A 27,582-nucleotide genomic window follows, 5' to 3' on the forward strand; every position below is an offset into this window, starting at 1 on the left:
TTGTGCAGACTTTTTTTGTTGTTTTTTTTCTTTCTGTGAAGTGGCCCCTGAGGTATACTGAGCTTTGAAAGATAAATGAACACTGAAGTCACGTTATTTTTTTTTTTGTTTTATCGACCTGGCAAAATAAAATAATTTGCACTGATCGGACGGGAGTTTTTGGCTGCATCTCCCCTCAAACCTTCAATCTCTTTCATTCAAGCCACATTATTTTCCAATAACAGAGGTATCCTTGAATAATTTCCTTTAACTGCCAAAAAAGCGCTTTGTTGCTTCTTTGGTGCCAAGGTGCTGCTTATATTCTTCCCATCATTAAAAAAATAGAAAAACATACTTTCATGTCCGGAGTTAGTGAAAAACGTCTTCTACTGCAAACACACCATTATATTTTGTGATGGGGGCATCAACGGGGTGATGGGGGCATCATAAGTAAAAAGTGCATGTATTATCTTAAATGCATGGAAACAACCCAGCTAACACAGGGGCAACATCCTATCAGAACATAAGAAACAGTCCTATCGTTGCCAGACACTTCTTCTCCTCAAGATGCGGGGTTCACTTTCTAGATCTTTATTTGTTGAAGTCCAGATCCATTACTGTACAGTTCCACCGTTTCCCTACAAATATAAAAGGGCTTTGTGTCATGTTTGGCACTAAGTGCATTTCTTTTAAATCTTTTTTTAAGCACAGCTGGATGTATTGATTGCCCTGTTGCACGGCCACGAGTATCGAAGTATATTGCAGAAAAGGGCATTTTGAACGGAGAGAAGGACGGAGTAACGATGGAAGGGTAGACAGGAAGGCACTACAACAGGATTTTTCCTTTTCCACCCTTTTCACCTCATTGTTTGATGATTAATCGAAAGCCATTAGTGGAGTTGAGGCCAATGAATTCTGTTTTAATTAGTTTCTTTTTTTTACCTCTCTTTCTCCTTTGCTTTGACACGGGGTATGCATTATCTGTGCAATGAGAAATTGGCAAACTGCTAATCTGATTTTGCCTTTAGTTCCTTCCAAGCTGGTATTGCTGTACTGTGCAGTATCAAGGGGCTGTTGGCTCACCTGGAGCCTTAAGATACATTGCTTTATCTGAAAGTAAATGTGCACACACACACACACACACACACACACACACACACACACACACACACACACACACACACACAGAGAGTCTCTAATTGAGCAAACTCAGCAGAAGGACATTTAGAGGTGAAGTAGTGGAAGTATCACTGAGCTCAGCTCTCAGTGCAGGTTAGATCTGTTCAGCGATGGACATGCTGAGATTTAGTGAGTAATTTCCTCCCTTGCCAAGGCTCAAGGATGAATGGGATCTTTGTTATGATCCAAGCAAAGGAGTTTCACACCCACCAAGCCTTAATTAAAAAGATCTGACAAAGATACTGTACTGTCACACAGTGTCTATCCCTGACCTGGACAGTGATATCAGGACACAGGTGGGAGTAGGTTCAAGTGGTGTAATTGAGGCACAAGTAATCTGTCAACTTTGGACCTTCTTCTCTCTCTCTCTCTGTAAAAATTTTGCACAATTTCTAAATCAACACCAGATTTTTCACTCCTGACGTCTTCATTTTTTTTAACATTTTGAAACATTAAAACCCTCTCATTCATCCAATTTGGCAAGCGCCTTCCAAGCAGTCCTTCCCGTAATTAAAATTGATGGCCATATTCAGCGCAAATGCTCTAATTCTAAAATAACAGAGCTGTAAAAGCCCTGTGAGATCAGTCGCTGCACTTCTGATGGTCATGAGAGGCAAACATAGGTGACATACAGTACCAGCGTTTTTGAATCTGAAGTCATCTCTCCTCTCATAGCTCTAAATCTTTGGAAACCCTTGCTGTTATCGCAGTTATTCCAGCCAGGTTCTGTACACTTTATTTTGATGTGAGGGACATCTTACAGGATTTAAGAACTGTCAGATTTAATTATACAGAGCTGAAGACACACAATTACGTGGTTTTTTTTCCTTCTTTTTCCAAATTCTTACACTTGGCCCTATAGTCTTGTTTTGTGCTGGTCTTTAAAGCCTCGAGGTTTTACCTCAGACCTTTTTTTTTCTTTCTTTTTTTTCTCGAGCCAGTGTCGTTGTATATAGATTTATGTCACTCTTCCTGCCCTTGTTCACATGGAAACAACCCACAGTTAGCGGAGCCAGTGACAAAAATGGAATCTGAACATTATTACAAGATTAATGCAACCTGTATAAGAAGTATTTAAAACAGACAGTGGTGAGCTTATAGCCTCCTCTTAACCTTGGCCTTTACATCACAGAAACAATACTGAGGTTTACTGCTACTGCAGCTGTGTAGCTGAGCCAGAAGTGGACAGCTGGGCTGTGTCAAGCTTCTGGCTGTTACTGCACCTCAGAGAAATGTTCTCTGACTGCTAATCTTTTATTAAGTAAAACAGTCTGGGCTGTGACATTTACATACTCTTTCCCAAGTCAATTAAGCTCTTGATGCGATGTGCGGTTATTATCCCCAGGCCCATAATGAAGATTAACCAAAGTCACCTTGGTTACTCATACTGGGGCTCTTATCTTGGCTTGCTCTGAGAAGGTCTTTGATTGCTATGATCCCCTTTTCAAAGTGTATGAGCATTCCTACATCTCTGTCCTTTGCATTCCTGCAGATCTGCAGGAAATCGTATTCGTCATCCAGAGTCAAAGCAACTCCTTCCATGAGAGGCAGGCGGAAAGACGGAGAGCCGATTTACTCCAGCAGGCACATAGCTTGACTGAGGTAAGACTCGAGCCAGCTTTCACTCATGCGCACATGCTTTTATTTTGTCAAACAAAGAGCATATCAAAACTCCTACATGACATATTTGAGGAAAATTTTAATTTGATCATAACCTTCACTGTCAAAAAAGTCACCCTAGAATGTCAATGCTTATACAAGTTTATGCTGCAGGGTGTCACCGTGGTTTGTTAAAATGATTTAATTGTCAAATACATTTAGTTTCAGAGGGAGATGGAAAGGAAGACTGTGCTTTTACCATCTGCGAGTCAGTCTTGTAATTCTCCTAAATTTTAAAACTTAATGACAGCATAAAGAGTTATTCATGATACCCATCTTGCAAAGTAGATTTAGATCTGGAATATGAAAGTGTAGTTTTAAAATATGCAACAGTCTCAGCTCCTTGTGAAATGTTGTTAGTTATTTCATGGAATCAGGAAATCTGTTGGTGACATTCTGAGGGAGACTGAGGATACTGAGCCGAAATGGGCAAATTCTGCACTTTCTTTCATAAAGTGGCAATTGTGACCCTCCAACTACCTAAAAGTAAGGGTGGAATGGCCTTGCCTAACCTTAAAGAATATTTTTATGCTGCTCAACTCAGGCCTCTGGCCTGTTGGTGTAAACCTGACTATGAGTCTAAATGGCAGGAAATTGAAAGGGAAACACAGGGTTATCAGACCCAGATATTGGTGGGGGATAAACACCTGATGGGTGCAATGAAACATACTATGAACCCAATAGTTGCATTCACACTAGAAATATGGAGGGTTGTAATAAGAAAATACAAACTCAAGGGGAATATATGCACTTTGAGGTGGTTCACATACGATCCAAAATTCATACCAGGGGCGCTCCATCCAGTATTCAAAGAATGGACACAAAAAGGAATGACAGCAATGTGTACGGTTTCAGAAGGTGAGGAATTTCTAAGCTTCCAATAGCTAAAGACAAAGTACGGCCTCGAAAATAACGACTTCTATAGATACGTGCAGTTAAGAGATTATTTCACAAAAGAGATAAGGCCAGTTGCATCTATAAACGAGGTGATTGGAGTCATTGTGGATGCATACAAACACAAGGGGTCTCGACCCATCTCTGCTTTTTACCAAGTTATGGGGGAGAGCAGAGGGGACTACAAACTCATTAATATGGAGGGAGTTCTGCTGGAAAAATCTAACTCGATATTTTATAACACCAAAAATAAAATCTAGGAAACTCGCCAGTCGCCACACAACAAAACTGCTGGAGACTGTGTGGGAATGTGGAGGCAGACCATGCACACCTCTCCTGGAACTGTACAAAAATTAAAGGAGCTTGAGGCAGGATTTATGAAAAAAATGCGTATACGTTTTAAGTTTTCCAGTAATAATGTCAGATGAAGCGTTCCAAACCAAAAAGAATGAGCCCTCTAGTGTATCTCTCCGTTGCCTTGAACAGACTGTATGCTGCAAAATGTGCTGCAATTCCGGGCCCGAATTTCCCGCGCTGTCCTGCGGATGTGACGTCACATGACGCTGCATGCGCGTTCTCCTGTTCCGGCTTCGCTGTTGGCTGCAGGAACCCCCACGGTCGTCGTGGCGCTAATGAGTCTCATTTCTTATTCTTGCCTCAAGCTCCTTTAAGATATACTGGCAAAATGTAAATTTAATAGTAAAACACATTCTGGGATATGAAATCCCAACTACTTGCCCCGTGATGTATCTTGGGAATATTGGAAAGGTTGTAACAAGAGTAGATCTGTATTTGACTAAAGTGTTACTCACTGCGAGTAAAAAAGCAGTCACAAGAAACTGGCTCAATGTAAATGCCCCGAAACAGGAACAGTGGTTGGAAATTGTCCAGGAAATTTGTTCTATGGAAAAATTGACATATCTTTTAAGGATTAAAGAGAATGTATTTGAAAAGAACTGGGGAAAATCGAGTACTTACATGAGACGTGACACGAACTGAACAAATGCCGAGCAGTGGACGGAATAGAGGATCATCTCCAGACAGTTTGTTAATGTTATTATTATTGTTATTCTAATCTGTAACTTGTTTGCAATATTGTTTTGTTTATTTACATGTGAAAACATAATAAAAATTTGGCAATTGTGAACTGTGGTCGTGAGATGGTGGCAAGATCCTAAACCTTTGCTTCTACTCGAGACAGTATGGATGGAGTGTATCTGGCCTAAAATGTCATCAGATTACATTTGATTAGTCAGAATTAGTTTTCAACTGATGGTCGATGACTTCAAATATCTTAGGGCCCGATTTACTAAGATCCTAAATAAAGAGTACTAAATTGCGTGTGCACTGAAAAAGTTTGCGCGTGCTGTTGTTGCGTGGTTTGCGGGTGATCAACTAAGATTGCGTGCGCAATTGATAACAGGTGCAAACAGCAGTATTTAAATGAGGTGTTGCGTGTCTTAAGGTTTGCGAGCGCAAACTCTGCGCCATGGAGAGTGGATGGAATGCACAGTCACAACAAGTCACAAGCGCAAAATGAAATTTGACGAGTTGGAGTTAGAGATATTAGTGGAAGAGGCAAATAAACACATTCATGAACTACAGCAAAGAAATGTAAACATTACCAAAAGAAACGCAATATCGGAGAAAACCTGCGATAGAATAAATGCAGTTGGTAACACAAAAAACGGAAAAACGTCTGGTTTTTCATATTTCAATTTTAGGCACAGATCAAAAATACGAAATAGAAAAACGGGCCACAGGACCGAATTTGATTTTAATATTGAATTGGTCGGGTTTGCGTGACCCGGCAGTGCTCGGCATGATCTGAGGAGAAAAAGACATCGGCTATATCAGACGCAGAGCTGGAGAGCGCTTTGATTCATCTATTTATGAGTTAAGTTTTTATTCAGATGTCCACAGTATATTGCAAATATTATATATTATATATTATATATTATATATTATATATTATATATTATATATTATATAGCAAACACTGACAGTAAATGTGTGACAGACGGGACCATCATATGGCCGAAAGAAGGCAAGCTGCAGTCTGTATGCGCTGATCACTGACACAGCGGGTCGGAGCGGATTTGGTCATGATGTTTAACCTGTGTTTTGTGATTAATAAGCACGGGTTTTAATTAAATGTAATTTACGAAGGATGATTTCATGTTCAATAAGATAAGTAATCAATAAAATACAAAGTTTTGGCACAAAGGCTTGGCCTGCTTGTGGGCGAGTGGAGGGGGGCACAATAAGAGAAGGTGGCAAGATATAAGGCGAAGAACTAAAGAAAAAGTGGCCTTTGATAAAACTTGTGCAACCATTTTTAAAATAGCATGCAGCAGAATAAAGACTCTCTCTCTGCGTATTCTTTGATTTTGGATGTCGCCTCCTTGCCACAATAACAGCAGCAGCAGATTAGCACCTTCCTTTCGAACGTATTAAATACAGACGCAATCACAATACGCGCAATTACTTTCAGGCTTGGTAAATCTCATTGCGCGTGGTAAATTGAGCAATTTGCATCTTCCCCTCCCAGTATTTAGGATTTCTGGCGGGTACGCCCCTTATTGATTATTCATCAGGGCAAAAGTACTAACTGAATTGCGTGTGCAATTTTGCGCATTTCAGAGACGCAGTCGTCTTTGCACGCTGTTAGTAGATCAGCTGGCACTTTGGTTTGCGGGTGCTGTCAAGTTTGCACAGGTTTTTACGCACGCAAACCTTTAGTAAATCAGGCCCTTAGAGTCCAATTCATAGGTGGGTTTCTATTAGCAAAGGCCTTGGGAAGTTTTGTGGGTCTGCATTACCAATGAGAATCTTTCAGAAGTTCCTTCGGGCTGAGGCAAGCCGCTGCCTTGGGTTAGGTGCTTCAGTGCAGCCCTGGAAAACTGCTTGGTGGGATGTTGAACCAGTGCTTATGATGTTGGTAGAAGAAGACATTGTTCAACCCTCTCAAGTTCAAGTTTTTTCTCCTCATTCATCACAGTTCTCACCATTTGTGCAAACTCAACAAAGAGAAAGATAGCAACCATCCCAGTTCTGTTTCAAGCCACTCTAGTCTTCTACTCTTCCAGTTTGCTTTTCTCCTTTTTTTGTAGTTGACTTTTATACGTTTTTTTTATTCGTGGTTGTAAAGAACAAAGGTGGTGCATTACTGCCACGAGTGAAATGGATTGTTGCTTTGCTTGGTCAGTGGATCCTACCAGGACCAATGCTGTAATGGAGACCCAACTGCTGAGAGGACTTAGGAGGAAATCCCTGTTGCAGTCCATCCTCCTGGGTTTTATTCCAATCCTCCACTAATGGAATTGCTCCTCGTGACTGGGAGAAGTGGAAAAAAAGTATATCTGTGCAGATTCTGCAGTGAATGGTTGCATTGAAAGTTCATGTAAAAGGCGAAGCTGTCCATTAATCTACGATCCTGCTCTCAACACCAATGAGTTGTTGATCCTAATCAAAAGATTATGGTCGCAGATAAGAAACAGTTTCCTTTCAAAGGACGACTGGGCTTACCATTTTTGTGATCCAGCAGGCAGTTATTCATCCAGGACAACCTTTGGACACTACTAGGTGAGGTCTTTTGCTAATGTTCCAGAGAAAATAGATGCAGGAAACACTGACCTTGTTGTTCCTATAAAAGGCTGATTAAAGTAGCTGGCGAAAGGGAAGTCGGGGAGTCTCTGTATAGATCCTCTGTTTCATCTATGAAGCTTTGATTTATTGCTATGTTTTGCTCTAGTCAGGAAATTTGGCTTTCACTTCTGTTCTCTATTTATGTCAAAGAACGTTCACTAAGGGTATTATTAACAACAACAAAAAAAGCAAAAACACATTTACACGTCAGAATGCTTGTCATATATTAAATCCAAAGAGAGGTAGATTAAATATTGTGTAACACATGAGTTATACACTCACCAACCACTTATTAGGCACACCCTGTATTCTTAATAAAATGAGTGTATTCCTTTTAGATAAAAGGTATTAATTTAGCATCACTAATCATTGCGGTAAATTAGTTGAAGCAATTGCACACAGTGTTCACTTTATCAGGATTCACATGTGTTATTTTTAGTGATTCATGTAGTTTGTCATTTATTCAGAAACATTATGAGCAAATGTTTTAAATGTTACTTACAATGAGTCATCATATAACCTTTTGTCAGAACAAATAATGTGTCATGCCATTCAAAGTCATGGTAAAGCATTAATGAACATGCTTTGTGTTTGTGAATCTGAGAATTTGACTTGCTCACAGGCACTAAGGGGCATGTGTGTGCTGAAGGCACTCCCATTAACCCTGCAGCAGACATGAGTTTGTTTTAACGCAACCAGACAGCTCAGGGGCCTTTTTTTAAGAACGGAGGTTCAACAAGATCTTGAGTTAAATACTAACTCGGAGTCGACAGACCCTGTGATGAGAAACTCAGTCGCTGGTTTCAATTCAGGGGGTTTAGTGTCAAGTCTGAGTCTGTAGGCTGCAACTGAGAGTGCACTGCAGCTATATAAAAAAAAAAAAAACATCAGTGGAGCCCTGGACCAGGTTGTGTTCACCAAGAAATTCACTGTGGTCACAGACTCTAGGTTTAAGTTACCTCAGGGTCTCAAAAGAGCTTAAGCTGACCCCCTTTCTCATAGTTTAGTTACCTTGCTATCTGAAAATAGAAAATCCAGAGCTTCCCTCATTTCAGGTTCAACATACTCAAGAGTTTGCACATAACCCACTTTCGGAAATAGGCCCCTAATGTGCAATGACAAAAACAATAAATATTTAATGCGTTCTGAGCACATTCAAGCTCTGTCACAAGGAATGATCGAGAGGACTTTCCCCTGTATGAGTTCAGATATTTTGTTTTGTAAGGACTGTTTTTCTTGTACTGTCTTCAAATACTACTTCAAATACTTTTCATCACTTTATACGATTGACATTAATTACCTAAAAAGAATCTAAGCACATGTGGCAGCATTTCTGAGCATGAACTATTTATGTAGAGTCAGATGGATACGGTCCATGTACTCATTCACAGCTCAGCCACTTAACCAAGTTGTCATGCAAAATCACCAGATGTAAAATGGTCTAGAGGGCAAGGAAGTTGTTTGCCATCTTCAGCTCCCCATTCATGTGTCGCCACACACAATCAATCCACTGCTTGCTACTTATATTCCCATTAAACCCATGGCATGTTAGATAGAAACCGAATGAAGGAATCTTAGGTTTTCTGCACGTTCTGACATCCAGAGAAGATTCATTTGCATGAGGAAGTCAGTTTGATGGCATAGTTAGGTAGTTCTGACATAAATGCATTGTAGATTGTAGTATTTGTCCAGGGTTATATTGAAGATGGAGTATGTGGCCATATGTAAGAGGCATTTTTCATTTTATTGATTAAGACAGATAGTTATCTACGTGTTCTGAAATTTAAAACGCCTGTCATCGGTGGAGGCGCTGCAAAAAAGCATCCCCATTTATTTAACTTGGGCTGAAGTAAATGATCTGTCACCTTTTCTGTCAATCAATCAGACTTTCTGCTTCTTTGCATAGTAGTCGTAGTGCATAGTGCATTTGTCTCATGCACACTCAGTGCACATGACCGGATCAATATTGGAAGCTGCAAGAAGTAAAACAAGACAAGATAACTTGCTGGTATTTGTTCCACTGCATGCAGTTAACAAACTAAATCATTAGAAACTTCTTAAAGGAGTGGTGGAAAATACTTTTCAAATATTTACTAGATGCAGACTAGTTTTTTCATCGTTTTTTTCCAAAGAAACTGAAGGAAAATACCTTTAGTTTCAAGTGGAGTACCGACGTAGCACAAGCTGTACCTGCAGTGAGGCTTCAAAATCCTCAGAAAGGTTGGGGGATTTGTTTTGTTCTGTTTTTTTCAAGTACTGGATTTACATGAAGCATGGTTTAACCTATAATGATAAGTTTCTTTTCTATAGTCTTTTTCATAGGCAAACTATTTTCTTATTTTTCTTCCCTCTGGGAAACTGTTTTTCATTGGTCGACAACCACTGCGTTGTGTTTCTGCTGATAGTGCAAGTATTTATTTAATTACAAAGTGTTGAATACGTATTATCAGTTGTCCATCAAATTTATTGACCATGTGAGGTGGTGGACCAAATATATGGATTTGTATTTTTAGTGCTGTCAAGCGATTAAAAAAAATTAGCATTTAATTCATTAGGATCTGTAATTAATTTCTAATTAATCTATTTTTTAATCTCACCTAAAAATTGCTGAGAAAAGCCCTCAATTTAAGATGTTTTCCTTTTAAATTCACTACATTATTTGGGCGGATCAAAAGATTGATATATAACAACAAAAAAGTAATTTATTTATTTTTTTAACAGCCCTGAGCAGATGCAGTCCTAGCCGTTTACATCCACTTGGCAGGAGCATTCACCATCCTCTCTGTCGCAGACGTGCGCATGCGCGGGCTGCTCTCCTCCAGTCTAGTTTGGGGAAGAGCGTTGCCGTGGCAACATCGTTGCTGCTAACGTTAGCTGCGGCTGCGCTCGCGACCGGGTGCTTTGCGTTTATGTGGCTAAACTTGAGCTGCTTCGGTGGTGAGCAAAGTCCTTTCCACAAAGAAAACACATCACTCTACCTTTATCAATGGTGCTGTTGGGCCGTTTTAGAAATCTAAATTCCCCATTCACTGGACCGACAACTTTCACATGCTCCTCCATTTTCACTTCTCTTCTCCGCTACTCCCCGTTCCTCCACGTGCCTGTCCAGCTACAATGGGAACCTACCAGCGTAGCTAAACACGCCTAAACACAGGGAAAGCCAATCAATGTCCACTTTAAGGTGTGGCTGGCCATTGTTTTCCACCTCTAACAACTGAAGCACAACAAGGCCATCGCACAAACACAGATTTCATGATAAAGGCAACTCACAAACAGAAACATTTAGGTTACAGATTAAAGATTAAAAAAAGTGGAAAAAATATTAAGTGATTAAAAAACATAACGCGCTAAATAAGCCTGTAATTTATTAATCGAAATGAACATGCTAATTTGACACCCATATGTATTTTATAATGTATTTAAGTTGTAACCATGGTTAAAATAGGTTTTCAAACTAAATGTATGCTTTATATCACAGAAATGAATGAATGATACTGATGAAAAAAAAAATAAGTGAACTCTATTTCATCTTTCTAAGCCAACCTTCTTCTGTCTGCCACTTCCCTCGTAAACACAATATGAATTACAGTGACTCGTCCATGACTTTACTCCCACCTCCAAGGCAAAAGGCAGTTTGCAGTTGTGCCATTTCACATTCTTACGGTCATGGTCTCGGGGCTCCTGTGGGATACTGATGGATTAGATCCAACACATTACATCAGTTTATAGCTGCCAAAGAGACCTTTGGAGAAAGCACTTTCAGATATATTTTAAAAAGACTGAACACAGAATAGAGAAAACCTTTTATTGGTATTTCTTATAAAGAAATTCAACTTTTGTTGTTCGGCTTACACTACTGTAAGTCGAACGGAGAAAATTCTAGTCAAAAGCGTCGTGTCATAAAATATTGATTTGAATCCATATTCTGTGAATTTAATCTGCCTCATTGTCACAAAGTATGTGAAATTTTGAGCTGATCAAAGGCTGAAACTGTTGTAATCAAGCCTTTTTCATCCACAACATATAACAGTTTCATCTTTAGCAGAGGGTTCAGTGATAAGCATCGACCTATACACACACACACACACACACACACACACACACACACACACACACACACACACACACACACACACACACACACACACACACACACACACAGGAACTAGTGTAGCCTGTTTTGGCTCATTGCCCATGTTTCTGCAGGCTAACGTCCCTTAGAGAAAAAGGTATTTCTTTGTCATTTAGCCAATTGTCGTGTCCACAGAGACGCTCTGAGACTACAAAAGGAATGAGATGAAAGTACAACCTTTAACTGTGCTCGTGGGTCATGTTTTTACATGCAATCCTGTGCTCCATGAGGATGACGACTATATATTTGTGTATTTAGAAAGCTGATGAAAACTAAATAAATAGTTAAATTTACCATTGTTGTGGCCTCTTTCGACTTGACTTGACTATGAATATCTTTTTTTTTCGTGCCGGAGCTTCTTCCTGACCTGACTCTGCTGCTTCTCTCCATCCTGACCTCCCTGTTGTTAAAATGTTTGTATCTTGTTTCTTTGTAACAGCTCTTCTGAATGATCCGCATTCTTTTTCCTTCCGAGTGATCGGTACACCGTCATGTCCTTGCGTAGCTCTGCATTTGTCTGTTGACTTGAAGTTTGTACACATCTTGTATAAAACCTCTTCTTTTGTGGGGTGTCTTTATCAGAATAATGTCAATAGTTTTGTGAAGCAAAAACCCCTCTAAAAGAAAGAAAAAACAGCATTGTTATCTGTGGACTTTTTACATTTGTCAATATTGTACGAACGTTGTTGTCACTCTCCAGTAGAGAACAGGTTTGATAAAACATCATTTATATTCATCATTATGTGAATCTTTTCAAAAAATAAACTCCGAAGTAATTGAATTAGAGCAAACAAACTCTAACTGACTAATAGGGATTAATAAGTGTAAGCACGTTCAGAGTCCTTGCTTTAATCAAACAGACAGTTTTTCTACAGAGCTGCTCAGCGGAGATTGTTCTCGTCGGCTTCCTGCGTGGCAAGTAGAGCGTGTTGTAATGAAGCACAGCGTCTTACGCTCTGCTGCTTTGTTTTCCTCGCAGTGTGAAACGGACGCTCTCTCAGACTAGCCTGCATACCTTGTCTGTCCAGTCTTTCGCCACAGAAAAGTCTCCTGGAGCATTTCCCCCTCTCATTCTGGGGAGATTTTGCCTTCTAATCCCTGGCATGTAATATCCTGTTTGGTTTCAGCAGTGTTGTCCTACCGTAGTTAATGTCTTTGTGTGTTACCAGGCAGTAGCAGAAGGAAATGGCAAGAATGTATTACTCAGATCTGTGAATCACATGAAAAATATCCTGAAGCCAGGATAACATTTTGTTAAAACTCAAAATCAGAGCCTCACTGTCCACATTACCACATTATATCATGTTGCTGCTTGATGGTGTTTCATTAAGAATCAGATAGTGAAACTGAACTAACCTTACCTGTTAATGACTTTGTGTGGCAACTTTGACACGACACAGAAATTCTCAACACTGTTTAAAGTATTTATTTCATTACCTGAGATGCCAAGGTTTAGTAACAATAGCTTATCTATACCGTCCTCCCGAACCTCAAGTCACCAATTCAACATTACTTATAGAGGCCCCAAGCTCTGGTCTGACTTAAACTCTTCACTGAGGTCCACCTCCTCCCAATGCATTTTAAAAAAAAACCTAAAGGAATTTTTACTTTCCACAGGAACCTAATTTACTTTCTCTACTCGACTTTTAATTTTATCGACCTTTAATTATATATTCTTTCTCATTGTTCTGCTTTTGTCACATTTTTTGTTCTTTCTTTGTGTTTTTTACTATTAGTTGTTTCAAGTACTTGAATTCCTGTTGCTATTGATCTTTGTCTTTTGTTGTTGTTTAGCTCATGCATGCTGTCTGCTTGTCCTTTGTTTTGTTTTTTTGACAGGGGTGGAACCTTGTATAAGTTCGCTATAGAACTTCGTTCCCTCCTTGCGCAGTGTTTCATGCATCTTTTTGTGCTAAATTAATAAACTCTAAACTCTAAACTCTAAATGTGATACATATATATGACCATATCAACCTAAATGCTTTGTGCAAAAGTTTCAACTTCATAAAGTGAAGTCATTGGAAACAAAGAGGGTCAGGGTTGAAATATTACAGCAGTTTTCATGTTGTTGTTTTTTCCTTTAGGGGTCATCATAGCAGATCACATGCTTCCATCATACGATTACTTTTTTCATTGTCTTCTGTCACACCAATCAACTTCTAATCTTCATTCACCACATCCAGATATCTCCCATAATTCCTGCCTGGAAGCTCCATCTCCAGCCTCCTCCCACCAATATATTCATTATCCTCCCTCTTTGTGTCCAAACTATCTCAATCATCCTCTCTTACTTTCTCTCCAAGATGTCCAACCCCAGCTGTCTTTCTGCTGCTCTTAATCCCACCCATCCTCATTACTCCCAAAGAAAACCCTAACATCTTCAACCCTGCCACCTCCAGCTCTGACCCCCGTTTCTTGGTCAGTGCTGCCATCTCCATAGACGGGCTGGCATCTCGTCACTCTCATAGACCTTTCACCTTGCTCTTCCTGCTGCTCTCTTATCACGGATAACTTGAGATACTCCTCTCCACCTTGTCTACAGCCTCTTCTTCATCTCTTTTCCACTCTCCATTGTGGTAAACAGTGAAGTCTAAGTGTTTAAGCTGCCATTAAAGTAAACAACACATTCCCTCCAGCATGTATCTGCAGAAGCAGTGATTATTAATTCTGACAGTCCACAACTACACAACACAATTTGTATTGTTATCCTGCCAGCTACTTCCTGCCGAAGAAATAGTCCCTTTTTTCTCTACTTTCTGTATTCTATTTGTGGCCTGCGACCCCGTCTCACTGTAAAAGTGCACATCCTCATCTTCATTTCAAAAGGAAAAACATATTTTTTTGGTTTGTGTTATCTCCTCCTGAGGCACACAGATGCCTGCAAGCAGTTAGTCCACTCCGACCAGGCCCTACATTCACAGATGTGCCACAGGAAACAGCATCTGTGCACAGCCAGACAAAAAAACACAATGCCAGCACTGCCAGCACTGCCAGTCCGCACATCAGAACTGTCAGACCTAATGTACTGTATATGATTTGTAAGAATTTAGCTTGAAACTTGCAAAACAGTAAGGCAGACAGTTTCTTTTTCTTTGTCAGGTTCAACAATGCGTTCCTGGTTGTTAAGAAGCTTCTGTAAATCATATTTAGCTTTACTGTTTGTAGCAATGGATCAGTTACTGAAAAGGATCTCTGTTTTGTGTGCTGTATCTTTCAGAAGCCGCCGGCGGTGTTGCTCCTCCACAGTTTGTCAGATAATGAGTGGGATTGGAGCATCCTTCCTCTGCTACCTTCGTAAGTACGCTTCAGTCCTCGGTGTTCGTAGAACATGTGATGAACCAAATATTTACCCAGCTCCTCTTTTATATAAGATTTATTGATGCGGACAGGATGATGGAAAAAAGTGAGAAGTTTTCTTTAGGTTTTGATGATAATTGTCTGTATTGATCCCAGCAGTGTGGTCAATACAAGGACTCTTGTGAACATTTAGACAAGGACAGCTGGCAGCAGGCTTATTTGTAGCCTGCCTTTTCCTTAATAGTCCTTATTTTCTTTGCTAAACACCACAACACTTGGAACTGGTTGTGTCAGGAGCCGCAGTGAGGTTGTCACCGGTACTCAGATTTAGTTGTTAAAGGTTCCAAATAATCAGCTGTTTGATTTTCATTTTATTTTTTATTTGTATTCTCAGCTTGTCCCATTCCTTTGGGAAAAATTCTTCCTGGATCGTATTTCTTGAGGAGGACGTAAATGTGAAGATGGATACCCTTATCCGTGTCCTGGCAAAATTTGACAAGAGCAAAGTTAGCACACTTTATTCATAATCCTTCATCTCATTTATTTCTCTGTGTTTGCCTTTGTCAAATTCATTAGCATGAACAAAGATTCCCGTTTCAAGCTTCAGTTCTTTTATTTGATCGCCACCTCAAACAAGACACACTTCCTGGACTTCGTGCTGTGGATCCTTCACAGCTGACAAATTCACTGAACTGCACCAGTGTCGCCTCTCAGACATGCTGCTCCGGTCTCAGTCGTCGTCTCAATTTAAACTCTTTTCACTCTCTTCACCTTTGGTGAAGCTGTTTTTGCTGTAAAACCTGGCAGGGTTGGTGGAGTTTTAATGGATGTTGCAGAAAAATATTATTTGTAACAGGATTTATGCTCAGTTTTATCACTGAGTTTTCGCTTCAGATATTTCTCTTTTAACAATTTTTGAAAACGGTTCCACTAACCGGGGCTTTACCTTTTTTTGAACTCAGCAGTTATTTTTCTTGCTGATTGCATTCAAGCAGATTGTACTGTATTTTACAGGGGCAAAATTCATAAATTATGATGTCACTGTAAGCATTCGTAAAAAAAAATCCCTTCTGTCAGCAAATGCAAAGGTTTGTTCTTCCTATTTACTGTCACATCTAAACCAGATACAGTATTTTTATTTTTTAAGGCTAAGAGGGATTTCCTTAATTGGACACACTTTTACACCCACACTCTGAGGAGTAGGGGGAAGGGAGGGGCGGTATACCGTCCTGATAACGTGATGCAGAAAATGAAAAACATCTCTCTCAAAGGTTCTCTTTCTAACTTCGTTCGGTATCTCATATATAATGAAGATCTTATTCTTCATCAGTGATCATGTACTGCACTTTGATCAGCTGTGGTTGTTTTAAACGTGTTTAACAAATAAAATTGGATTGGATCATGACATGACAACACTATTTCTATAACATTAAACCTTTTGAACGTTTTATGTTATAACTGATGTCTTTTTTTTCTTGAAAAAAATTCCAAATTTAATTTTCACTCCAAAAATGTCAAATATAAGGTTAAGAGACTTTTTACCTACAATATTCTGCATGTTTGAACCTTGAGAAAAATTAAAAAAAAAAACAAAAACAACTTTTTTTTTCTGACACTGATTGTGAATTCTCTTAACTAAGCCAGAAGCCTTTTTTTCCGTTAATACTTTGAAATGTGTCTCTTAAACATATGTAACAGGAGTGGTTTCTTGGTAAGCCGCTGTACGATAAGGAATCGACCATCATCCATCACTACGCCTTTGCAGAGAATCCTTCCGTCTTCAAATATCCAGACTTTGCTGCCGGTTGGGCCTTGAGCATCCCTCTAGTTATTCGGTGAGTTTGACCTGTAAATCTCTTCGTTTGCAACCCAAATAGTTAATTTCATATCACACAGGATTTCATAAAACAGCTCTATTTTGTGCATCTTTACTCCAGGCTTGCAAACAAAGTGAAAGATGAACCACTAAAATCTGACTTCACTATTGACCTAAAACATGAGGTGAGTTGAAGTGCACTTTTTTTTTTGTTAATGCTTTTCAAACAGTTTTGCTTCTCAAAGTCAAGTCTATGCCAGTCTTCTTCCCCGTAATCTATTTGCACAAAAGGAGGAAAGCATGAAAGTCATCTAACCTTGAAGTAAAATCTCATTACTTTGGAGAATTGTCATGGTGCGGCGTTGAGGCTCTTATTTTTATCACTGAAATTCAGTCAGGAAGGCATCGAGGGATTTGGTTGAGTAAACACAACATCAGACTTATCAGGTTCAGTCTGGGAAAGGTGTTTTCAGTTGTAGATGGCATAAGTTCTTTTTCACAGAGATTCAAATGAAAATACAGACTGCAACAAGGAATTTAGTTGATCCAGTTCTTTGTTGCGAGATCAGCTCATATGTCAGTTTCAGTAAGTTTATTTGGACAAATGCCACCCAAATCATATATTGCTCTGCCGGAGGATTTTCTCCTGAGTAATACGTGAGTGAACCCATGGATTTTAGTCTGTTTTTCATCAAAAAGGCGTGCAGTTGTTTCTGTCAGATGTCTTCTCTTCTGTGCTCTACTTTACTTCTTCTGTTATATATTGAATTAATTTAAACACAAGAATAAAATTGTATTTATTATACAAGGACGCGGGAAATCTCAAAATCATTTCCCGAATCCTGGTGTCTGTGTTAAGCCCAGAAACATGACTAGATGCTGTAATTCCAGATTGCTTTATATATCTGGGACGGTGGGAAAGGTCCTCATCTCACTGCCGTCCCTGAATTGTGCACGGAGCCGCAGGACTCTCCTCGTGCCCTCAACTGTGCTACGACGCTAAGCAGGGAAGTGCCGCTGTGTGTGAGTATCTGCCGGCTCACCGTCACCTCCACCGTCAGCAGAGGTCAGAAAACCCAGTGAAACTGAATGACCACATAAAACTGAAATGTCTTAAGAGTGAAATACTTGCAGCCGTGTGATGATCTACTATCCTCAGCTTTCATGCTCAGGGCTGACTGTTAGCAGCACCCGCGTTTCACAGCCTTGCATGTTATTGCTTTTATCTGCCAATCAGTAGAACCCAATCCACAAAACAAAAAAAAGATAAAAGTCTTGAGCTTGTTTTTGCCAAATTAAATTTAGTCACCTGCCAAGTTAAAAATTATTCCTTGTTGCTAAGCAACATCAAATTGCGTTGTTCTCAGAGTTGCATCAGGTAGTTTTTTTTATTATCACCTTTCTTCAACTTCATGCGTTTCATTATCAACGAATCAATGTAGAGTTATGTTGACAGAAGCAGGCACACCTCGGCCTTTGCCTCTCCTCTTGTCTGATTTATCCTTGTACCATATCAGGGCCGAGGAAATTTGAATTAAAATGAAAATTTCCATTTTCCACAGCATGAGACAGCCCTAACGAGCGCTGTGTTTCCCCGTCTCCTTTGTTCTTTTAATCCTCCGTGTTTACCACGAACCGCTAAATGTATGTGACATTATTTTTTGTGTACATCATTAAAATAGGTCTCATCATACAAATGTTATGTAAATAATTACTGTTAGGTCCAGAAGTATTGGATAATCAAAAGTGTGGACTTTCAGCTTTAATTTTTAGAGGTTTCAGTAAAAACATACCATCATTATTTAAGAGTTACAGCCAATTCAAGCAAAGAGCCTCCATTTTCAACAGCTCAAAAGTACTTGGATGATTGACTGAAGAGAAATGATCTGGCCAGGTGGGGTCCATTCCCACATCATGTGTCAGACACAGGGGAACAGTGTTTTGGTATGGGCATGTATGGTCAGGCTCACTGGTATTTATTGATGGTGTGATAGCTCACTGATGTTGCAAGATAAGTTATGTGAAGTATAGGTCTATTCTCTCAGCTCACATTCAGGCAAATGTTACAAAACTGTTAGGATGGAGCTTCACAGTGCAGATGGATAATGACCCTAAACACACTGTGACAAGACAAAGACATTGAACCTTTTTCTAAGGGTCCACTCAGTTGCTTGATCAGTCAAACAGAACAGCAAAACACAAGCACAATCAATCAGCAACTGAGGTTAAAGACAAAAAACTCCCCGTAGGAAACAGAGTTTGGTGTTCTCTGTGGGCTCCAAGTATTGACGGCAGTGGACTGTCAATTATTTTCATGCATTAAAAATTGTGGTTATATTTACAATTAAGTCACTTTGTCCAAATACTCTTGAGTATCTAAAAAAATTGAGGTGTTAAAAAATTCCAACATGGTGCAACTCCTTAAATAAAAGTTTTCCAAATACTTTTTAGCTTCATGTCTAAAGGCCTCCTATATGTGCTCAAATGGGCTCGCTGCTGGTAGTGGCTGCACAGGTTCAGTGTTTCTGTACCAAAATAAACATATTTTTACAACTTTATTGTATATATATTTGAAAGAATGGCAGAACCTGGTTTTCTTTAAGGCCGGGGATTATGGTCTGTTTGAGTGTGTGTGACTGGAAAAAAATTATTTCAGTGTCTCATAAAGAAATACTTCTCAACTTCTGAAGAAAGATACTGCAGAAAAGATTTGAGAACAATACAAAAAGGCACTTGTTCATTTTTTAGGATTTATATGTTACTGTAATTAATCAAATGGATGATTAATTTCAGACGTGCATGTTCCACATTCAGATTTTCATCCTCCCGTTGTGGACAGCAATTTTCCTAACAAATTGATTTATCACACTTTTTCTAATATGGATTACATTTTTTTAAATGTGAAAACAAACATTTTTAATTTGGATTATTGCTTTGTTTTTAAAAAGCACAGATGCTACAAATGTAGATCAAATTCATCATTAAGTTTGTATTTGTCTAAAAAACACCTGCACATTTATTAGCTTTAGACTGAAGACAAAATTCATGACAGCAACCATGATTCAGGCCTTCTATACGGAGGAGATTGACTCCTGCCCCACTTTACCCCCGTTGACAGCGGAGATAGGCTCCATTAGACCCCGTGACCCCAAGTACGATTGAAGCAGGTTTTAAAAAAACGAATAGACTGCTGAAAATAAACTCTTGCTGGTCATTTGAACCCCTAACTTTGCCTGAAAGCCAAATTTCAAACCTTTTGGCTGCATACAGAATGCTGTGTTTCTTATTGTACTGACATCGTTTGTTAATTGTTTTTATTTAAATGTCCTGTTTTTAATGAAAGGGGGAGCCTGTAGCGAAAGAAGAAGTATTTGTTGCTGTGAAAACGTGTAGGAAGTTTCACGAGGAAAGAGGTGAGTAAGACTTGCTTCAGACATCACTCAATGTCTTTCTTAAATGTTGCACATTTTTATCATGCTGGTTTCAGGTAATGGATTTGTTTTACCTTTAATATATGCAACCGTAAAATGCTTTTTTTCACTATTATTATTATTCTTCCATTACGTCTGAAAGGGTTGAGAGTATAACAAAAGTGTGTGTGTGTGTGTGTGTGTGTGTGTGTGTGTGTGTGTGTGTGTGTGTGTGTGTGTGTGTGTGTGTGTGTGTGTGTGTGTGTGTGTGTGTGTGTGTGTGTGTGTGTGTGTGTGTGTGTGTGTGTGTGTGTGTGTGTGTGTGTGTGTGTGTGTGTGTGTGTGTGTGTGTGTGTGTGTGTGTGTGTGTGTGTAACTTGTTGGCACACTTCCCAAAATGAAGCTTTTCTCAGTAATGCTCCTAATAATTCACCTGTACACTGAAGAACATTTAAGAGGTTAAGAGAACACATTAAATGGCAAATAATTTAAAAAGGAATCAGATAAATAGTGTACTACATTTAATCGATGCTTAAAAGTAATCTCTCGTATTACCCTAATTACCTCTTTCTTTTCTGAGCTGCTCTGATCACTTTGAAATGTAACCGGATGAGAATACGTTCTGGATTTGTACATCAAAGGTTATCTTTGATCTATAAAGATACATGAAAATGTTACACGTGTTTAAACCTCCAATCTTATTTATCTGGAGGATACTGATGTAAGGTGAGTTTCAGTTTGAACATTTAACATTTAAGTGTCTTTGTGAGTTTTAGTAGTAGTTTTAGCAGTGCTGCGTCACGTGAGGCATTATAGGAATTTGATTGTTAAGATTATGTGTTTTCATTAAATGAAAGGTCTGAAGATGTTCACTCCTCCTTCCCTCTTATTCTTTTTACAAACTACCGTATATACATTATGACAGCCTCCTTTCAAAGTTTTTCTGAACATGAATTCTTCTTCTAACACAGTGAAGCTTGTAAATAAGTGCTTGGTGTGGTTTGAATGTTGTGGTTTACTGTAAAATACCAGGGTATTTGGGGCTTAATTGCTCAGGTTTGGTAGCGTAATTCCTTGATGGACACACTGACGATGAGCTGGATTTCTCCTTATCCTTAATTACAAGGTTTAAAAAAAAAAAAATGTTATGAAGGTTAAGTACAGCTGGAAGCAGCTGCTGATGTCTGGGTACCCAGTGTTTCTGTCACAAATTGCTCTTGCTGGAATGTTGAAACAAATCATGATATTGATAGCCCTAAAAACTAACTTTTGAAGGTTAATGAAGATAATCTTTATTTAACAAGCAGCAATTCCAAAATTAGTGATTTTAAATGTTAAACTACTAAACGGCCAGTGCCTCTTGGCCTCATTCAGAAACCTTCAAAAACCGCCAACACACTCCTTACAGAAAAAAGTCACATGACACCATGTAATCACAGGTGGATGAATCTGATCACATTTACAAAAATGACACGTTACAACATAATGGGGCTCATGTGATTAACATTTCATTATAAGTTATCCCACTCAGGGCCTGATTTACTAAAGGTTTGCGTGTGTAAAAACGTGTGCAAACTTGACAGCACCCGCAAACCAAAGTGCCAGCTGATCTACTAACAGCGTGCAAAGAGGACTGCGCCTCTCAAATGAGCAAAATAGCACACGCTGTTCATTTAGTACTTTTGCCCTGATGAATAATCAATATGGGGCGTACCCGCCAGAAATCGCTAAATACTGGGAGGGAAAGAGGCAAATTGGTCCATTTACCACGCGCAATGAGATTTACCAAGCCTGAAAGTTATTGCGTGGATTGTGATTGCGTCTGTATTTAATACGTTCGAAAGGAAGGTGCTAATCTCCACATGCAAAAGGAGAAATATTTTATTTGAATGTTAAATCGAGTATTATTCAGCAAAAGGTTGACACAGGAGGCACATTCATTTTTTTTATTTGTGATAATAAATAAATCACGTTTTTTCATGGAGAAAAAAGTGTTTCTCATTGTGCGCCTATACTTGTTCTGCAGTTGTCATACCCCGGTGTTGTGCCGTATTCAGCACCCCTGCCGTGAAAAGCACCCCCTCGTCTGACAAAAATGATATTCTCATAGTAAATCGGGCCCTTAGAGTTTATATAAACCTGTAGAGTGCCTGATATATTCCTAAATGTGCCCAAGCTGTTTTAATTTTGAGTTTTTTTCCCCCTCTTTTCTTCATATAATCACATAATATAGAAGAGTTCCTCTTTGTAACAGAATATTCAAGTGAAACAGCTGCCTCCATATAAATTACTGAGTCATTCAACTTTAATACAAATTTATCTGGGAATTTATATAGTTTTACATGTGATCTGGAGCAGGGTTTTGTTTGGTTTGGGTTTCCTTGTTTTCTGCTTTAAAATCTCTGGGCTTTTATTGTTGATCCTCTGAGTTTTTCTACAAAAGTGTTGATTTTCTCATGTTGTCCTTATTAAGACTCTTTTCCTCAAGTCAGTTTGTTTTCCTTATCTTCTCTCTTGTGTGTTAAGTGGTTCGTCTTACTTCCTGTCTTATCTTGAAAGCATTATTCCTTGGTTTAGGTTTCCCTGTTTAACCCCAGTCCTGATTGTTTAGATCAGTGTCTCGTCAGCCCCTTCATCCGTCTCTGCTGATCTGTTGTCGTACGGTTGTGTTGTGCTCCATATCGCTTGCCTTGTCCCAGTTTGTTGTTTTTTTTCTGGTTATCCTGCAGTGCCAGTGCTTTAATAAAATAACCCTTATTTGTGTTCCAGTTACAAGACAATGACGCTGCCAAAGCTGCTTAGACAATGATTGAAAATTGTTACCATTTGTAAAATGATTGAAATATATTGTGCCATTTTTGGATTTTTTTTTTCTTTTTTCCAACAATTGGTATATCTTCCGTATATGATACGTTGTTTTGATGTTCTCAAAACCAGACAAGAGTTTCACTTGTATGTAGTAATTTTTGGATCAGGGTAGAGTTTATATTGCAGAGAGCAGCAGGTTTGCTTATTGTTAAAATGTGTCAACAACAGTATATTGATTTCTCACCCCTTTGTTCCAGTTCCTGTAATTAAGAAGACCTGGGAGAAGGATGCGATATTTCTAGAGTACTACAGTGACCACGCTGATCCTTCAATACCAACCATTAATTTAGGAGTGCCAAATACTGAAAGAGGTGAGTTTTTCCCTTTACAGCCTAAAAACTCTTAACAGCAGATGCAATTACTGGCCTTATAATATGGTGCAGGCTTTTGGTTGGACATGAAAAATGATCTAATAATCTAAGATTGAAAGTTATACAACCCTAACCCCGGTGAAGAGGATATTATTCATGCCTATCATTGCTCAAGAATTGAAAGTGAATTGAGTGGAATTTCTCAACATTTTCTGCCTTAAAGTTTTTATAGCACCACTGAGAATGACTGAGTCATAGAGAAGATTCAGTCATGCTTGCATTTTATGATTCATTGTAAAAAAAATTAAATCATTGCATCCTTTTTTTTTCTCTCCATTTTCCCAAAGTAAGAAATAGATCCGTACCTCCTGTTTTTTGTTGATATCTTGCAGCTTGTCTCTGGTCAAGATCAGTGAGTCTAATTTTCATCCCTTTTTCAACCATATGGGGAATTAATCTGAAATCAGACCCAGATTGAGCAGTATCAGTTATTATATATATATATATATATATATATATATATATATATATATATATATATATATATATATATATATATATATATATATATATATATATAGTTAAAGTGCTTTTCAAACAAAATTAATCTTCCCTTTGTGTCCCTTATGACTTCTTCATGATAACTTCAGTGTCCTCAAAAATAAGTAATGACTTTAAATGGGCACACTAATATACAAGCCGTTCACTTTGTCGCTACAGTGCATCGTAATATACAATTTGACAGAAGTGAGGGTAATATTTGACATATCATCTTAATTTCTGTAAGAAAGATGTAGCATACTCCAGCTAATTAGGGTCCCTGTCCAGAAGGATTACATACAACAGGTACAGAATAGTTTGTTTGTTTGTTTGTTTCATTTTATCTATTAATTTTTTGATTGATTTAAAGGAACAACTGAACTGATATTGCAGCATTCCTGGTACCTGCTGTTCCTCCCAGTCATAGCGTGCTACTGCATAGCCTACATATAAACATAGCTGCTTAGCCACATGGATGCAGATGGTTCAGCCTATTCTAGCACAGTTCCCTGAACCACTGCCCCACCTCAATCTGAGCAGACCACATGCCCCAACTGCATGACTGAGACCCAGGAGCCTTTTGGCCAGTTTCTTCTTGGACTCTGGAGACCATGGAATCTGCTAAATATCGTTCAGTTGTAACTAAAAGAAAATAATTCGTCTTCCACAAATAAAAAGTGGTGGCGGTAAGTGTACTAATACGTAATGTTCTCTGATTGGTTCATCGTTACCTGTGATAGCGGAAACTTGAAGTTTGTGTGAGGTTGGAACAACGTTGTATTCCAACATTTGATTATAAATGGATAATGATATAGATTTGAAAATTGGGTTTACGCTAAAAACTTAATGGGGACCTATTATGGCATCTAATACCTATTTTAAACAGGCCTTGAATGTCTTAAAAACAAGAAATTCAGCCTCTGAGCCATGTCTTTATCTTCCCATTCTCTAACCTCATTATCTATGCAGGATTCTGAGTGGGCGGGGCTATGATAATGAGGCTCTGTGCTGATTGGCTGCCTGAATGACGCGTAGAAAATGACGGAAGCTCCGGCCGGCGGAGTTGTTGTTGTTGTTCCGGCCAGAGTTAGTTGTGGGCGTGGTTTCACGCATCGCTCCATCGTTACGTAACGAAAGGGAGCAGAATCTGAACGGCTTGTAGATCCACATCACACTGGACGGCTCATCCGGGCGGCTGTAGAGACACTGCAGGATTTGGTTGCTTTCCTCCTTCACTGAGTTGGCAGGCTGAGGGGAGACCACTTTATAGATGTTAAAGCAAGAAAAAACGTGTTTTTCATAATAGGTCCCCTTTAACATTGGCTTGACCTCTAATTATAGTAAGGTAACATGGACTAGATGTTGGATGATGGTTGCTTGCTAACACTAGATAATTAATTATCTGACGTTGTCTGACGCTGCAACCCATATCCAACCAAGGACTGACTTTTGTACTTTCGACGTCGTGCTGCTTAGTTATTTTTGCAATTGCCCCTCGGGGATAAATAAAGTTTTTCTGAATCTGAATCTGAGTACAACGTCCCCGTGTCACCTGGAAATGGTCCCACAATCAATCAAGCAGAGCAACTTGTCGCTTACCAAAGTCACCCTAAAAAAAATTGACAGATTTTTGAGCGTAGTGTAACACATAAAATTGGTTTGAGGTCAGTAAGCACAACAAAATTCATACATAAGCCGCACACCTGCCGATTATTTAGAAAATGAAGGATTTTAAGTGCACCTTATAGTGCAGAAAATACGGTACTCTCTGTTGTTGTAATGATGCTCTTGAACCCGGTGAAATTCTCCTGTGACAAAAAAAAATAAATACATTGTTCAGGTAATGTGGAGGCACCGTGTGAATTAGATAAAAGATCTTTCAAGCGAATGGAGTTTTGTTCTCTACTAAAGCAAATTTTTTGCTTGCTTGTTGGGACATCCTCCTTCTCTAATAAGGTCCAAAGTGGTGTGGGGTTCTCTGTGAAAAAACTGTTTAAAGGCAGAACATCTCATGAAAGCCTGAGGTACCTCCCACATTGCAAACAGCAGAGGGTGCAGTGTAGACAAGAACCATTCTTGTGATATCAAAAATGTTTGAGTATGATTATTTAATTTGAAGGTTAGACATGACTGCATTGAGATGGATGGATGGATGGATGGATGGATGGATGGATGGATGGATGGATGGATGGATGGATGGATGGATGGATGGATGGATGGATGGATGGATGGATGGATGGATGGATGGATGGATGGATGGATGGATGGATGGATGGATGGATGGATGGATGGATGGATGGAGTTGCTTTTCTATAACTCCTGGATGAAGTGGAACCTACATAGGAATTCCATTGGTGTGACAAAAGTAATCTATTCTTCACATAGGCTTTTCCCTGAGGCAAGGTTTTGAGTGTAGCTAATGTCATCATTTTAGAACGATGATGGAAAGTCCTTGCTGCCAGGTTTTTCTGCCAAGACATCTCATCTGTTTAGGCCTGTCCCATCCTTCATCGAGTGCAGGACATCTTTATCATTCATTCACCATATTTAGACATTTTTTTTCCATAAATCAGTTTGCATCATTGCATGGTTCAATGGTAGAACCGGATACAGACATGCCAGATGTGACACATTTGCACAAAAAACAAGAGCCGGGTTACCACTATGATAATCAGAAAGCGTATGAATACTCTCAGCATCCAAGGACAGACTCTAAACACAGCACAATCTGTCTGCTGTAGAGCATTTCTGCTCGTTTGAGACACAAACCAAAGTTATTCTACAGTCTGACAAGTCTGGTGGCTTGTGCTACAATATTGCACCACAGACCTCTTATGTTTCCTATTAAAAGGTTGCTCCTTTGTCTCCAGACATTTTTGGTCAGTAGAGTGGGTAAAGGTTGTTGTTTAAGGAAGTTTAGTCCTCCCAGCCTGAGTTGCTTTGCTCAGGCAGGTTACTCTTGTACCAAGGATGTGTTTTGCAACCTTTTCATAGATGCAGAGAAGGGTGCAGAGTGCCACTGGCTACTTCTTGGTATATATGAACTTGAATATATAAGAGCTGTCTCTCATCAAGTCACCTTTTAGTTTTAAAGTTATTTTTATCAGTCCAGATTGTTATTGATTCACACTGTATTTGAGTCACCCCACCTGCACTTCATGGTTGTTATATATAGCAGACGGTGTCATCCAGTCAGATGCACAACCAAGTTATGCATATATATTGACATTGATTTTTACTTTCCAAAGGAAAGCTAAATACAAACTAGAATTAACAGAGAAAAGTGAACTTTGTTTTCATTTTTTTATTGTGCTGTTTTCTTTTATTTTTGGCACTTCGTTGTTCTGATCACTAATTTTTTATTTTTTTTTAATTCTAGTTATTCGAAGGAAATAATAAAACATGTGTGTACTGTATGCCCTTGTTGACAAGATTATTTCGTGTTTTTTTTTTTTTGTCAATATCTGTGAATCAATAGCTCAGAAACTAAAACTAACTTATTTTTCAAAACTTAAACTAAATCTTCTGGTGACCTTGCCGAATTTAAACTAAGCTGAAATAATCCAACATATAGAAAAATGAAATAAAAACCTAAGATTTTAACTAAGATAAGAACTAAGAAAAGTTTTCAAAACTATTATAGCTTTACGTGGCAGCAATAATCTAGCATACTTTGGAAGAAGTGAAAACACTCTTTGTGCAAAGATGCAGCATACTTGCACTGTACACTCAATGTTTTCATTGGTTATGAAAACAAACACCTCAACAGTGAAATAACTGAGAATGAGCCGTGCAGGGCTCTCACTCAAGTTGTTATAATCATTACTGCATGCAATGTGTTTTTAATGC

General features: G+C 38.9%; 1 protein-coding gene across 1 annotated transcript in view; it reads left to right on the forward strand.

Annotated features, from left to right (window-relative positions):
- Positions 1-27,582, forward strand: part of b3glcta (beta 3-glucosyltransferase a) — a 76,186-nt gene that overhangs the window by 35,049 nt on the left and 13,555 nt on the right. Inside the window, exons 4-11 of the mRNA XM_061719686.1 lie at positions 2,651-2,760; positions 14,709-14,785; positions 15,183-15,294; positions 16,487-16,623; positions 16,726-16,789; positions 17,496-17,627; positions 19,948-20,017; positions 23,080-23,193. Of these exons, the coding sequence (XP_061575670.1) occupies positions 2,651-2,760; positions 14,709-14,785; positions 15,183-15,294; positions 16,487-16,623; positions 16,726-16,789; positions 17,496-17,627; positions 19,948-20,017; positions 23,080-23,193 (816 nt within the window). The remainder of the gene's footprint in view (positions 1-2,650; positions 2,761-14,708; positions 14,786-15,182; positions 15,295-16,486; positions 16,624-16,725; positions 16,790-17,495; positions 17,628-19,947; positions 20,018-23,079; positions 23,194-27,582) is intronic.

The sequence above is a fragment of the Cololabis saira genome, chromosome 4, assembly GCF_033807715.1.
Source record: "Cololabis saira isolate AMF1-May2022 chromosome 4, fColSai1.1, whole genome shotgun sequence".
In the NCBI taxonomy this organism is placed as follows: Eukaryota; Metazoa; Chordata; class Actinopteri; order Beloniformes; family Belonidae; genus Cololabis; species Cololabis saira.